The sequence below is a fragment of the Mesitornis unicolor genome, unplaced genomic scaffold (assembly GCF_000695765.1).
Source record: "Mesitornis unicolor isolate BGI_N332 unplaced genomic scaffold, ASM69576v1 scaffold47054, whole genome shotgun sequence".
In the NCBI taxonomy this organism is placed as follows: domain Eukaryota; kingdom Metazoa; phylum Chordata; class Aves; order Mesitornithiformes; family Mesitornithidae; genus Mesitornis; species Mesitornis unicolor.
In genome coordinates this window covers 1-13,516 of record NW_010181679.1, presented here as the reverse complement: position 1 = coordinate 13,516, position 13,516 = coordinate 1, and the positions used below count along the sequence as shown (strand labels likewise).

Here is a 13,516-nt window from a genome sequence, read left to right as displayed (position 1 = left end):
AGTGTTGGTATGTGTCTACGTTGATGTAACTAAGTAGTTAACAGAGTGCAAATAACAATACATTTCACTTAATGTAAACATTATTGGTGAGGTCTTGGGTGTAGTCGAGCTATGCTCAGTGCAGGCCTCTGTATTACAGAGCAAAGGTTTCTCTAGAGATGGTTGAAATTACACCACCTTGTGTATTCCCACAAGCACACTACACACTGTGGGTAGTCACCAAAACATACGCCATCGTAACCTTCTGCCTGTGGGATCACGGAAACCTCGGTCTGCCTGATGAATTGGCAATTGCTGGTTGCACTGGCACAGCAACACCTAAGAGTATATCTGTAGCAAAATCTGCTCTGTTCTCTTAGTGTCAGTGGCACTGCACGAAGCCACCACAGCTGAGGCCATAAGCTGGCCTCAGATATTTGTTTTGTTATAAACACTGCATTTCAATATGCATATGAGACTGATAAAATAGAAATCAAAGGAAATCAATGAAACTTGCTGTTTCAGTATACTATGGCATGCCTGTGCTTGTGAATTATACACAGCAAAGCATCACCTTTCACCTCAGAATTGAGGTCAAGAGAGACTCTTTATTGTGGCAACCTTTTGATGTTCATCCCTGTTCCAGTGGATGGCCAAAGCTGTGGCCTGAGGCACCTTTTATGAAAGTTGGAAGGCTTACACTTACTGCTATATTAAGAATAAAACATAACCTGAACTGCAGTAGGATTTTAATGGGGCTGTCTGAGTCAGTCTTGCTATTTTCTCCCCCCAGCTACACACTTGACACGTTCTTACAGATGCTGGCAAACCTCTGAGTGGTTTCTGGTCTTTTCTTGGCTCAGCTCAGCTATTTCCCCACTAGCCACTTACTGTGATGCCCATTAAAAGGTAAGAACTGCTCTGTCTCTTCTATCACTTGCTTTGCCTGCTCAAAGGTGCCACAGTCCCTGGGAGAAACACTACTTTATCATGTGCTACTAGGCAATGTGTCCCTCTGGGGGTTGGTGCACTGTGAAGTAGTGAGAGCATAGCATGCTCCAGCTATTTCACAGAATTATTTAGTTGGAAATGACCTTTAAGGTAATCGAATCCAACCCATCCAGCCTCTCAGCAGAGAGGGAGCTGAGCGCTGACCTGGGCAAGTTCTGCCTCTGCTGCAAAATCTCCTTCTTCTCTGTGTATGCCCTAGGGAATCCTTGCTCTGTGCTTCAAGGCACAAGGGGAGCTGACCAGGAGGGAGCAAACCAGGGCAAAGCATTTGCCCTCAACCACTGAACATGGCCCTGGACCCTCTGAAGTAGTATGTTTGTGTGCACGTGTGTACAGTAAACACACCTAAAATATCATCTCCTGCTACTGGGCTGTTAGCATCACAGCAAGGATTTCTGGTTATGGACTCTGTACACAGCACAGTACTATTTATCAGTCTAAGCTACATAGCCACATCTTTTCCAGCTTTACACACAAATAATGAGAGTCTTCAGTAGTGCGGAGCACTCCATTTCATGGAGCTGTGGTGGTGTTGGTGCAGAGCCTGCAGTCTGTGTGGTCAGGGTTGTGCACACACTGAAGGAGCTGAACTGGCCTGGGATAAGACACAAAAACAAACAAATATTTAATAACCACTTTGCAAGTACAGCAGAATAAAACTCCAGTTACTAGATGCAACATGAAAGTCAAAGTGCATGTTACATATGTGCTTATCGAGTGGATGCCTTTTCCTAGGATAACTTTTTTTAGATCTTGTTGCAGAAAGAGAACTTTGATGTTTAAAGGGGTCAGGGACAAGAGCAAGTGAGCCTGAAATAAAGTAGGGTGTTAACTCACAACAAGTCAACTACACTGTGATAACAAAAATAATTATGAAAAAGAAGTAATATCTCTTGCATGGACTATGGATTTGCTGTCATGTTGAAAGTTCACCATTTTTCTTACCCAGTGGTAACCTCCACTGCTACTGTAAAGCTGTTGCTAACAATGTCAGATGTGATTAGATTATTTTGCTAGCAGTACATCCAGTGTATCTATTTTTTGAGTTACTTCTGGAAGACACTGCTGGCATGGACAAAAGCAAGAGAAAAATGATCAGCACCAAATGCTATGTGGCATGAAAAGCCACAGACTCAGCTGATATGGGCTCACATGGTTCTGTTTGGAGTGACTTCAGTGGAGTGAAACTAAGTAGCCCGGTCTATGCTGAAGAGGTTCACTGCACATGTAAATAGCTTATTTTATTATTGCTCTGTACATAAATAGTAAAATTAATTGTCCATGTTGCTCTACACAATTACTGATGTATGTGTTAGTTGAGCTCTGACAAAAAGCCCTACTTGTTATTCTGTCTTAAGAGCAAGTTGTGAGCCATAGCAACGAGAGTGTCAACAGCTCCATGTTGTGCTACAGGTTCCTCTTTCTGCTGAGCCATGAGCGATCTAAAGTACTACATATTTCCCCTTCCTCCTTGGCCCCTTAGATTATTTCAGCATAGGCTGACATAATTTGTACCTGGTTACAGGTCCTGGGAGTATTGGTTAAAGGCTGCAATGAACCAAAGAGAAAGCGAGTGCACGAGCACCATGATCTGGCAGATTTATGCACCACATTGGTGTTATTTTTTTCAAAATGTGCAGAGCACCCGTTAATCAGGTTCAGCAACATCCAAACAGGAATATGTTGCTCTGCCTTCAAGACTAAAATCCTACCACCAGATAAGGCATTTGCCTCCTTTGCAGTCCAACTTTATTTAAAACTAATGTAATGAACTCTGTAGTTTATGGAAATGTTTGTTTACTTTGGAAATGTTCTTATCCAAGTATGACTTCTTCACTCTGAAAAGCTGTTCCTGACAGATAAGATGTAAGTAATGTGGAACCTTTGCTGCTTTTCTGGTGTCACTAAAGAGCACTTTCGCTCTGTGCGAAGGTCTCTGAACCCACACAGTGTGATAATGGCTCTTTTGTATCTCCTCAGCAGGCAGATGGAGATTTCAGGCAAGTCAGAACTCGGGCTGCTCTGTTTCCTGAACTCCTGTTTTTATCTTCTGACAATGGGGAATTACAGTAATTAATAATACTTATCATGTGTCTTGCCTCACTCTCTGACAAAGCAGCTGGATGGAAAGTAAGCTCCAACTATAGCAAGGGAAGTAAGGACCATCCTTGACATGCTGCATTATCTGGGTGCAGCAGGGAGGAAAGCTGCCTATTTGGTTCTCATTATCATAGGTAAAAGCCTGGTCAGATGAAAATCTGTTGAGAGAGGCTGGATTCCTCCTTTCCTGAAGGCAAATGAAGAGCTGCAAAGCCGGTGACCTCCTAGAGTGCAGGGCACAGAGCAAACCTCAGACATGAGGTCTGCACTGCAAGTGGAAGTCCCTGAGAAGCACAGAGCCACATCAAGGGGATGTGATGGCAGTAGGAGAGGAGTCTGCTCTAGTCTTCTGTAAACAAGAAAATCTATATTAAATCAAGAAGCAGATGCAGTATTAGTTTTATGTTAGCAAGTTGACACCAATAAGAGCAGGTAGTTACCTGTAATTATCTTCACAAGTGATTGTAAAGTTTCGCTCTTCTAAGATGCTTTTCAACTTCTTTATGGAATGACCTGAGCAGGATTCACTGGAAAGAAAAGTGTTTTGTTACTTATGTTCCTTATGTGCACTATTTAGCGCAGCTAAATTCCACACTATGTTGCTTTGCTTTATTTCAGGTAAGAATCTTTAAAAGGTTGCTTGCTAATGTGCTGTAAAGACCATTGGGTTTGTGGAGTTCTGGCTACCATTAGATCTTTGCTGGTAGAAACGATGTGACATTCAACTGTGCATCTTGCACAAGAACTTTCTGCAGGAAGATGTCTGTAGGAAATAACTTGGTTTCATTCAGAGTTCAAAATGCTCTAGAACTGCTCCAAAGCTGCTGCTGGCCTCTATCCACAAAAGCATGAGATTTTTATCTATGCTTGAATTTGCTTGAAATAGTCCCTGGGGCCCCAAAGATGTAGTGAGAGGACTGTAAAATATCAGACACACAGAAAGAGACGCTGCAGAAAACTTGTTACCCCAGGATAAAAATCATCCCCTGATCCAGACTATAGGACACGCATCAGGGCAATATTACAATACTGGGCCAAATCCAGTTCCTAACATAAGGCATTAGTATAAAGCAGAGCCAGCTCTTCTTTGTACATAAAACTTACCAGATGTTATCAGTGATTCAACATGGGATGCAAATCAGAAAATAAAAGGAATACATTTTATTGGAGCTGCCCTCCCTGTTTCTCCTTGGAAGTAGGTAGAAAATAAAAAGGAAACTGCTGTGAGCTTGGCACAGGGGGAAGATGTGTCAAGAAGGCTGGCAGGGCACCAGGTTGTTGCAGCTTTTGAGAAGGAGGAACATGATGGCTTTTCTGATGTTGGGAAATATTGACAGAAAAGATCAAGTGCCATGCCTGGGAGAACTAATGTACAGATTACACAATGTCATTTTCTTCAGCAGACTTCTAAGCAGTGGACCACAAGAATATGTCTGACATGCTGACCATGGGATAGATGTGTGCCTACGAGCTCTGCTAGATATGTCAGCTTGTATGGCAGAGACACTTCTGGGTGTCTGGGGTGGAGTGGTTTGCAAGACTAGAGCTGGTACTGTGTCAGAGAGTGGGGCTGTCTGAGCAAGGGTTTCTGATGGGTTCATACTCATTCCTGAGTTGCACTGCATCATCAAGCCCTGCTTCCTGACCCACAGTGTCAAAGCTACTGCCTCTGGCATGGGGGGTCCTTGAAGAAGTCTTAGGAGGAATGGGTTGAGGGATCTGGGATTGTTTATTTTGGAGAAGAGGAGGCTGAGGGGAGACCTCTACAACTACCTGAAAGGCAGCTGTAGTGAGGTGGGTGGTCAATCTCTTCTCCCAAGTAACAAACAATAGGATGAGAGAAAATGGCCCCAAGTTGTGCCAGGGGAGGGTTAGATTGGATATTAGGAAAAAATTCTTTACTGAAAATGCGGTCAAGCACTGGAACAGGCTGCCCAGGGAAGTGGTGAAGTCGACATCCCTGGAGGCATTCAAAAAATGTGTAGATGTGGCACTTCAGGACATGGTTTAGAGGACTTGGTGGTGTTAGGTTGACGATTGGACTTGATGATCCTAGAGATCCTTTCCAACCTTAATGATTCCATGATTCTATGAATTGGGGAAACCATGGCAATGCATTATAACCATGTGAACCACAGATGCAGCTCTGAAGATAGGAGTCAAAGGCATTAAACCTCATGCTCAGCGCTTGAAATGTGACAGGCCTGCAAAGGAATCTGAATGGGCTGAAAAAGGTCACTCAGAAAGACTCAGATGTGATCTGAGGTCAGTGTTCTGATATCAGCAATTCCATGATAAGCATTTAAGCTAAGGAGGTATTATTAACAATCACAGAATCATTTAGGTTGAAAGGGACTGCTTGAGATCGTGTAGTCCAACCAATATCATCTAGAGCAGTTTGTCAGTTGGGTTTTGAATACATCCACAGATAGAGACCCCACAACCTCTCTGTTACCACATCTGAATTTATTTTGTCAAAAAAGGTTCTGGTCAGCATAATTATACTATTCCTGTGGAAAAAGATATGTTCATCCTGGCAAATGTAGCTTGATCTGTGACCTCAGTGCTGCACCCATAATAAGGGTCTGTAGAGCTCTGGGGTTGGGAGGAATTTAAAGGTCATAGGACCTCTTGACAGCAAGGAAAATGTCATAGTGTCTTAGCTAGAACTGTTCAGCAGTACCTATGAAAAATACCAAAGAAAACAACAATAAAAATGTTATTATTTTCAGTAAACAGTGATGAGAATGAATGTAAGGCAGTTTTCATGAGCAGATTTAAGACAGTCATTGTTAAACAGTCACTTGTCAGAGCTGAGCTGCACCCTCTGCCTTCTGCACGCTACTTGTCATTTCACACTGGCGTGACCCACCTTTGAAGTCCACCGATGTCATGCATAAGCCAAATGTGTACTTCAGAGACCTTCTCTGGATTTAGGTTAAAGATCTCAATACTTCCGAAAATGCTGTAAGAATGGGACATGAAAAAGCAAAACATTCTTGGTTATCTAAGACAGCTGTATAAAGTATGTTCCCCAATACTAGCACTTATTAATGCTGCTATTATTGTTAGTGACAGAATGTTATCTTGTCAATGGATTTTCACAGACTATTTAATTAAATTGTGGTAAAAGATTTTCTCCCCATTCTTATTTCACTTTCACAAGAACTTTTGAAACTGTCTGCAGACTGAAACAAGCTGATTTTATTCCATCTTTAGTGCTTTTCTTCCTGTTTGGTTTATTGGCTGTTGGTTAGGTTTGGAAATGAACATGTCTGTTCATCTGACCAACATATTCTTCATCTTTCAATATTATTGAAGACTGCACTTCCAGCCAGGTAACCCAAGGAAGCACAGTCTGGAGGGGGGAAATCCAGTCCCATCCATGAGCAGTTAGAAAGGTATCATTCACATGAATTTAACATAGTGTACAAATCTAAATTATCTCTAATAATAAAGTTACTTTGTGCAGTAATAGCAACCTGGATATTCTACCCACATATCCCCAGAGGGATTTTAAACTACAGTACAGAAGGAGTGAAGTGAGTCACCTCTTTAATAGCCAATGGTTTAAAGACCTCTATAAGAGTTTTCTAAAACCCCTTCTGCACTGTTACTCACTGGCAAAGACACATTCACCAGCACACAGGCCCCACAGAAACAGGGGTGGTAGGATGCTGAGTAAATACCTGCTGCTTCTGAAAGCTCCAGCTTCTACCGATCCATTGAGCATCACTTGAACCACACCACATGCTGCTTCTGCAAACTGAAAAAAACATATACACATTGAGAATATATATATGTATATATATATAAACTGAACAAGACATTATACTATACTATACTATATAAACTGAACAAGACATTCTACTCTGACACTACATGCAGTGCCATGTCAGACAGCAGTTTGACATTTCTTTGATGTCATCAGAAATGACTTACACAAGTAGAGGATCTGGCCAATATTTCAAAAGAACATGTCAGTGCAAATAAATGCCTCTAAAGGCTATGGCAAAACTGTCATAAAGGTGCATTAGCCAGCTCTGAATTGGCAGTGAGGCTGCACAGAACTGGTACAGTAACTCTGCTGTCACTGCTGTTTTCAGTTTTTACAGGGGGATGCAACAGCTCCAGAAGCACTGCTTTGACTCTGGCAATGGGGATGAGCCAGAACAGAGGCACCACAAGTTTAAGAACATGCAAATGATCACGTATTCATTACCTTGTGAATCAAGCTCTTGTGTTCTTTTGTGGCTTGGGATTTTTCTCCCCAGTGGTTTTAGTAAAAGTCTTCATCAAGTTTTGTTTGATTTGTAATCACTGCTCTTTTATTGTTTAAAGCTTAGGTACAAATATTTAAAGACTACTAAGCAAGGTTACAACATAAAGTACTCACTCTAGGTATGGAATCCATTGGTGGGACAAAGAATTTTTGAAAAGCTTAACACGGATGACTGTACTTATCAAATCCTCCAGGTTCTCTTACATCTAAACAACATAGTTCAAACTCAGCTTGTGAGAGCTGTGAAGTTGCAGGAAATTTTGACTATGCGTAACTTTCTAATGTAATAAGCATGAGTTTTAGTAGATCTTAAATTTATTTGGACTACAAAGCTTGCAGTTAAGCAAGCCTGACTCTATATGGTGGTTTATTTCTCCCAGGCTCTGGAACTGAGGGATTAAAGAGTACATCAAAACTGTCTTGAGCTTGGAAAACTTCATTTACACTAGCTTACTGCAAAATATTATTTTATGGTGAGCAGACTTTTTCTTACATACATGAGAGCTGAAATGTACAGGAATGCTAGTTTTTCCACCTGAACAGTCATCTACTAATGGTCGTATCAAGGGTGAAGTCTTGAGAGACATGTAAAATTAAACTGATACAGGAGAATAGTTTTTTCCCAGCAGTTTTTTTTCCTGTAAAGTGCTGATTCAACAAAACCAGGCTAACTGCTTAACTTGGACCAGCAGGGTGTCATTCGTGTGATGGGAGCTGGCACGTGCATATGTGTGGGTACATCATAGGAACTGTGCCGGATACCCCGTGGGAGGGTGTGCTCTTCAGGTTTATGCTGGGAAAGGGCAAGGGGATTCTCCTCTGTTTGGCAAACTTCTGTGCCCATTTCAGCACGGGTCTCAACTTTAACATGCTAAAATGTAATTTATTTTAGCAATTTCAGTCCTGTGATCTAATTAAGGTGGTGATTATTATTATTGTCAGTATTATTTGTGAAGCTCCAGCTGTCTGCCAGGTATTGCTCTAGACACTGGCACACAGTCTCTGTCCACACACAAAAATGCCCAAACTACAGTGACATTAAATATTGTACATAAATTATGGGAACTTGGAAAGACAGATTTCCAAAGCCATGATTTTTAGCACTTGAAGCTAAAGCTCATGTCAGCTTTTACTATTCCAGGTTTTAGGTCCAATCTGCAAACTCACATTTTTGGCAGTGTCAGGAACTTAGAGTCTTTCAATATTCTTGGATTTGGGGAAGATTTATTCTAGATCTTACCATCTTGGATGCCATTTTCCAGAATACAGAGCTAGGGTTGCTCTCACATTCACTTCGTTTTGGACAAGATTCATAGTTGATTCCTGTGAAGAAATACATTTATAGAACATCTAAGGTCAGAGTGAATATTGTTGCAATGTCAATAGGGCTTTGAGAGCTAATTAATGATGGCAAAAAGATTTGCCTCCTACCAAAGCATGAGGAAAAGGCTCTAAGAGAAAATGAATTTGCATGTGTGAAAAGGTCTTCCTGTTTGCTCACATGTTTCAGGGAGGCAGCTGCAGACCCTGTATGCAAACAATTCTCACAAAACTGAGAAGGGAAAGCTTGTGGTCCTAAATGTGAGAAACAGGTTGGCTCTTGACAATGCTGTCCAATTGCATTGAAAGATTAAAATCTGCCCTACATTTTCAGTAATTCCAGCCCATTTTAGAGGTTATTATCTTTAAGCTGGTTTTAAGCACCAATCCAGGAGTCCTGTGGGTACCAATAACACCAGGGTACCTGCATGCTGCTCCCACCACTTTGACTGGCTTATGGCCAGGACCTTCTTGAATGGCATTCATATTTTGCAATTTGTCCCATAGGAGTCACAGGAAGGAACCAAGTAATCTTGATAAAGAGGGTGAGATATCACCATTACTCCAAGAAGCAATCTGGTATTTTAATAATCACCAAAAAGTTGTGGGTTTTTTTTTAAATTACCCATAGAAATAAGTACTATTTTCATTCTTCCATAATATGGGACAGAAATACAGTTAAGGTTTTAAACTAACTTAAATAAAAGAATATATGAAAAGAACTGGGTTTAGGTCCAGATATACAAGAGAAAAGAATAACATGGAATTCCAGTGGTCTGATTTGTTCTGCAAAAAATAGGACTTGTTACCTGGGGCAGAGGGGTCTCCACACCATGAAACCCTATCAGCCATATAACCCAACAAGGTGTCCTCCAAGGTAAGGAAATTTTGATTGGATTTTGTATAACGATGAACAAGGTCATTTGTCTTGCTCCAAAGCAATGACTGTGAAATAAGATACAATGTCTAGTAAGTGAAACTTATACTAGAGCTGGTCAGGAAAGTTTCCTGGAGTAAAGCAAAAGTTATGCATGAAAATGAAGGAGTTTTAGTTTTTATTGAAATTCTGCAAGTTCACATCAGTGGGTCAATTCTTATCTCTGCAGCCCATGCTCCCATCTCCAAAATCTTGTTAGGTGGTTATTTTTTTTTAACAATCCTCTTTACGCAGCCCACCATGCATTCCAGTTACCTGGTTACAGGGTATGGGATGACTCCCTAGCTCCATTAAAGGCTGGTAATCTTCTGATGTAATATTACAGGGATTCTTGTAAATGAATGCATGCTTTAACGATTCCCATATTTTTAGGCAATCCTTATCTCTGCCAAAAGAATAAAACATAGTTAATTATTACTTGTAAGTATTTATGATTGTGAAAGGATCTTCTTCTGTTATGGTCAACCACTATGGATCATATTTTTAAAAAGTTCTGACTATGCTCAGGCACCAAAATACATTATCCATTACAAAATACAGAGTATCTTCAGCAAACTGAGTATAAACTAAGGAATGAACAGTTCTAAAACACATCTTTCTCTCACTCTCCTGCATTTGAAATTACTGATAATTGCAGTATCTGAATGCCCTCTATGTTTTTGTACCTTAAAAAGAGCAGTGCTGATATCACATAACCAGAAGATCAAATTTCTTGCTTTCTTAATTTCAAATTTCTTGATTCATACCAAATCATACCATGAGAAGCAAATGTGGCAAAATATAGCTTGTACATTTTAAAATATGGGTGAAGAATACTGCTTCCTTAGGCATAGTGAGTCAAAAATATGCCCATATGTCTCCCTGTGGAGCATTTGACCCTACAGAAATAATATCTATAATTTTATCTAAAACAAAAGCAGAGATCTGGCAGTTTTGGACCTGATATTACTTTCATTTATGCTTTAATTTGCAGCTGTTGACTTTGCTGAAGCAACAGCTGATTTGCACAAGTATAACCGAGATCCAAACCGGGTGCTTAGTTTTTTTCAGTCTTCTGCTCCTCCACCACATTGTAGCTTCTGGCCCTTTTCCTCTCACTGGTGTGAGGCAGAGGAACTCCATTACATCTGCATGGGGAAACTGCCTGATGCCATGACACAACTCTGTCACCTCAGTCTTCACTTACTAAGATGCTGCTTTGTCAGCCTAGGAAATAATGTGCCTCTCTGCTGAGAGCAGCAGGGCTCCTTTTGTACTATGAGGAGGAAATACGTTGCTTAGTTCGGGCAAGCAATCACATCTCTCTGCTGAAGTAGTGCCATGCTCCCTTCCTGAAGCTGCAGCATATAATAAGGTGACTCAGGACATTTGCTTTCTTGTTCTTGAGGGAATGAATGAAAACTTTGCATTAAGATAATTCAGAATTATTGTCGTCTAGTATGTGTTTTCAAGGCTGTCCCCAATGGGTGCACTTCCCTTCTTCACGCTCCCGTAGTATCAGGCCCGCTTGGACACCCTGCCCCTCTCATTACAGCAATGGCAGTAACACAGTGAACTTGCATCCTTATCCTCCCTATTTTTATGCAAATTTCCTGCATTATCCTGCTGTCTGCATGTCTGAAGGAAGCTGTTCTGATGGTCTTTGACTCATCCAGTCTTTCTTCACTGTTTGCAATCATCTCCCAGAGTGTTCCCACTAAAAGCCCTTTGAAGAATGGACTTTGTCTTGTGTGAAGAAACCAATGCCATCAAAAATAGCAGTGATCAATTAGTAAGTGACAAGACACACCGCTACAGCCTTTGTTACCTGTTGATACTCAGGTAACACATAGGATGTGGAATGTGATTAGTCTTAAAAAATAGTCCTAAAGGGATTAAGAAAAACGGTGGTGAATCATTGAAGATTTCCAAACATTTCAAGTTAATCTTCCCTATAGCTGTGTGATCTCATTCCTGTTACTGAACTTGATCAAGATTTCTACTGAGTGCCTATTTCAGCATCAGAGGGGCAATCTGGAACTCGGAGAGTTGAGCTGTTTGTGTTGCACAGGACACATCCAGACTCCAGGACGCAGAAACCATGTGTCAGCTCCTGGACATTTCCTCACTCTCTGGACGGGAACTCTCTTCCTCCCCTTCCTAAGCCTTACAGAAAAGAAATAACACACAAAATTAAGGCCACGCTGTTGTTTATCTGTGTCCAGAAGAAAGCGGGTGCACCTGGCAGCACTATGTACCAGAGGGAATGCCTCCATCAGACACATTACATGGGCTTGGACCAGTATCATACTGGGAAGGACCAGGCAATCCAAGGAAAGATGTCCTTAGCCTTTCTTCCCATCTGCCCTTATTTACGTAGTAAAAAATCTAACATAGCATTATATATGATATTGGTTATTGGGAGGTCATACCATCAAGGTGGTTACTACAACAGGTTTCTATGACCCAGCTTCTTCCAGTCCTCCTCTGCGAAGGGTCTATGGCAGATAAGTACTCATCTCTCATTCTTGGGGCAGGCAAGTGCATTACACTGCAGAGCTCTATCTGGATCACACAGCCTGATCTTGCCCATTTAAAACTAGCTTTGGTATGACCACTGTAGAGTGCTATGTCTGCTAAATGCAGACAGAGCCTGAGGGCAGGGACAAGGCAGGCCAGCCTGGAGGGTCTCCATCTGTATGGCCAACAGAGGCAATTTTGGTCACATGCCGAATTTCATTTCTTACCATTGCCAGTCTGCTACAGAGACAGCTGCAGCTGTGTTAGGGACCATATCTCCTGTTTATATGAACCAAATTTACCTCCAGGTAAGTAAAGACTAATAACAATGATGATTTTTTACTGAGCTGTTGTCTTTTATCCAGGAGCCAAAATGCACTTTCGGTCACAGCGGCTGTAGAAATAAGAAGTCAAACTGTAGATGCTCTAGGGAGCACAGTTGTTGCTTTGCTGTTGCACTGTCATGTCAGGGGTATTCACATATTTTACTTGACAGAATTTAGCTTGGGTGTAGTAAATTTTCTCATGGAGGAGCTTGTCTCTGGCTGCAAACTGCAAGTAACCCACAGAGTCCATCCTCCAAACTTTGGTACTTCATTTAGAGGATGGGAAGTTGTAAATACCTCTTCCTGCGACATAGGATTAAAACATGACCACATTGAATCAGCCAAGAAGGCTTCTGCTGATTAAGGGGGGACATTACAGAATAGGCAGCTATCCCCTTTGCTTTGCACTGTCAACAGTATCATAAAGAGAATTTGTAGGGCTTGGCTGGAAGCACTGGTGCATCTCAAAGACATTCATATGGTCCACAGTTTCTAATCTCTCAAATGATCTGTCCTCCTGGCAGGACTGTTTGTTTTTTCATTATTTTTTAAGCTACTCCTGAAATCTGTTATGTATAACAGTGTTAACAGCCACAGGTGACAGCTGGCTACCTGGTCATTTGTCCTTTCATATTGCAAAGTTTTTAAGCTTGGTCTCAGAAGGCAAAATATTTTTCAAGGAATCATAAGAAAACCTGTTTTTCTATCTCCAAAGCACAGAGACAAGTGATAGCATTTCTGCTGCTGGACTCAAGTCCTGGGCATGAGACACATGAAGCAACAACCATCCAGGTGATTCAGGATCTTTCGGAATCCTGTGAAACAGCTTGCTGAGTCACAGTTCCCAAGCATCAGTTTTCCAGTATTTCAGGACACCAAGTTCAGCACTTGATGTGTATGGATGTCACTTCTGAGAGAAGAGTCTTTATCCACTGTCCTGGCAGGGCTGAACAAAACTATAGGTTTAATGTCATAAAAGTGGTAGGGCTTAGCCCTTACATGAGGGAAGCTCTTCTACGGCTGGCGATTGGTATGGTACTGTCCTGGTTTGAGCTAAATAGA

The 13,516-nt window shown here is 41.4% G+C and overlaps 1 protein-coding gene across 1 annotated transcript; it reads right to left on the bottom strand.

The window, feature by feature from the left end:
- Positions 1–1,478: 1,478 nt before the first annotated feature.
- Positions 1,479–10,010, bottom strand: CD38 (CD38 molecule). The gene is made up of 7 exons (XM_010183486.1): positions 9,885–10,010; positions 9,502–9,637; positions 8,613–8,695; positions 6,780–6,856; positions 5,963–6,055; positions 3,531–3,617; positions 1,479–1,585 (listed from the first exon to the last, which is right to left on the bottom strand). Exons 1-7 carry the CDS (start codon positions 9,918–9,920, stop codon positions 1,504–1,506), a joined length of 594 nt encoding a protein of 197 aa, XP_010181788.1. The 5' UTR covers positions 9,921–10,010; the 3' UTR covers positions 1,479–1,503.
- Positions 10,011–13,516: the final 3,506 nt, after the last annotated feature.

Coding starts and splice junctions, on each gene's coding strand:
- CD38 (XM_010183486.1), bottom strand. CDS start 9,920: ATGGAGCTAGGGAGTCATCCCATACCCTGTAACCAG. Junction 6,056..6,779: donor GGAGCTTTCAGAAGCAGCAG/GTATTTACTCAG, acceptor CCATTCTTACAG/CATTTTCGGAAGTATTGAGA. Junction 1,586..3,530: donor ACTTGTGAAGATAATTACAG/GTAACTACCTGC, acceptor GTCTTATCCCAG/GCCAGTTCAGCTCCTTCAGT.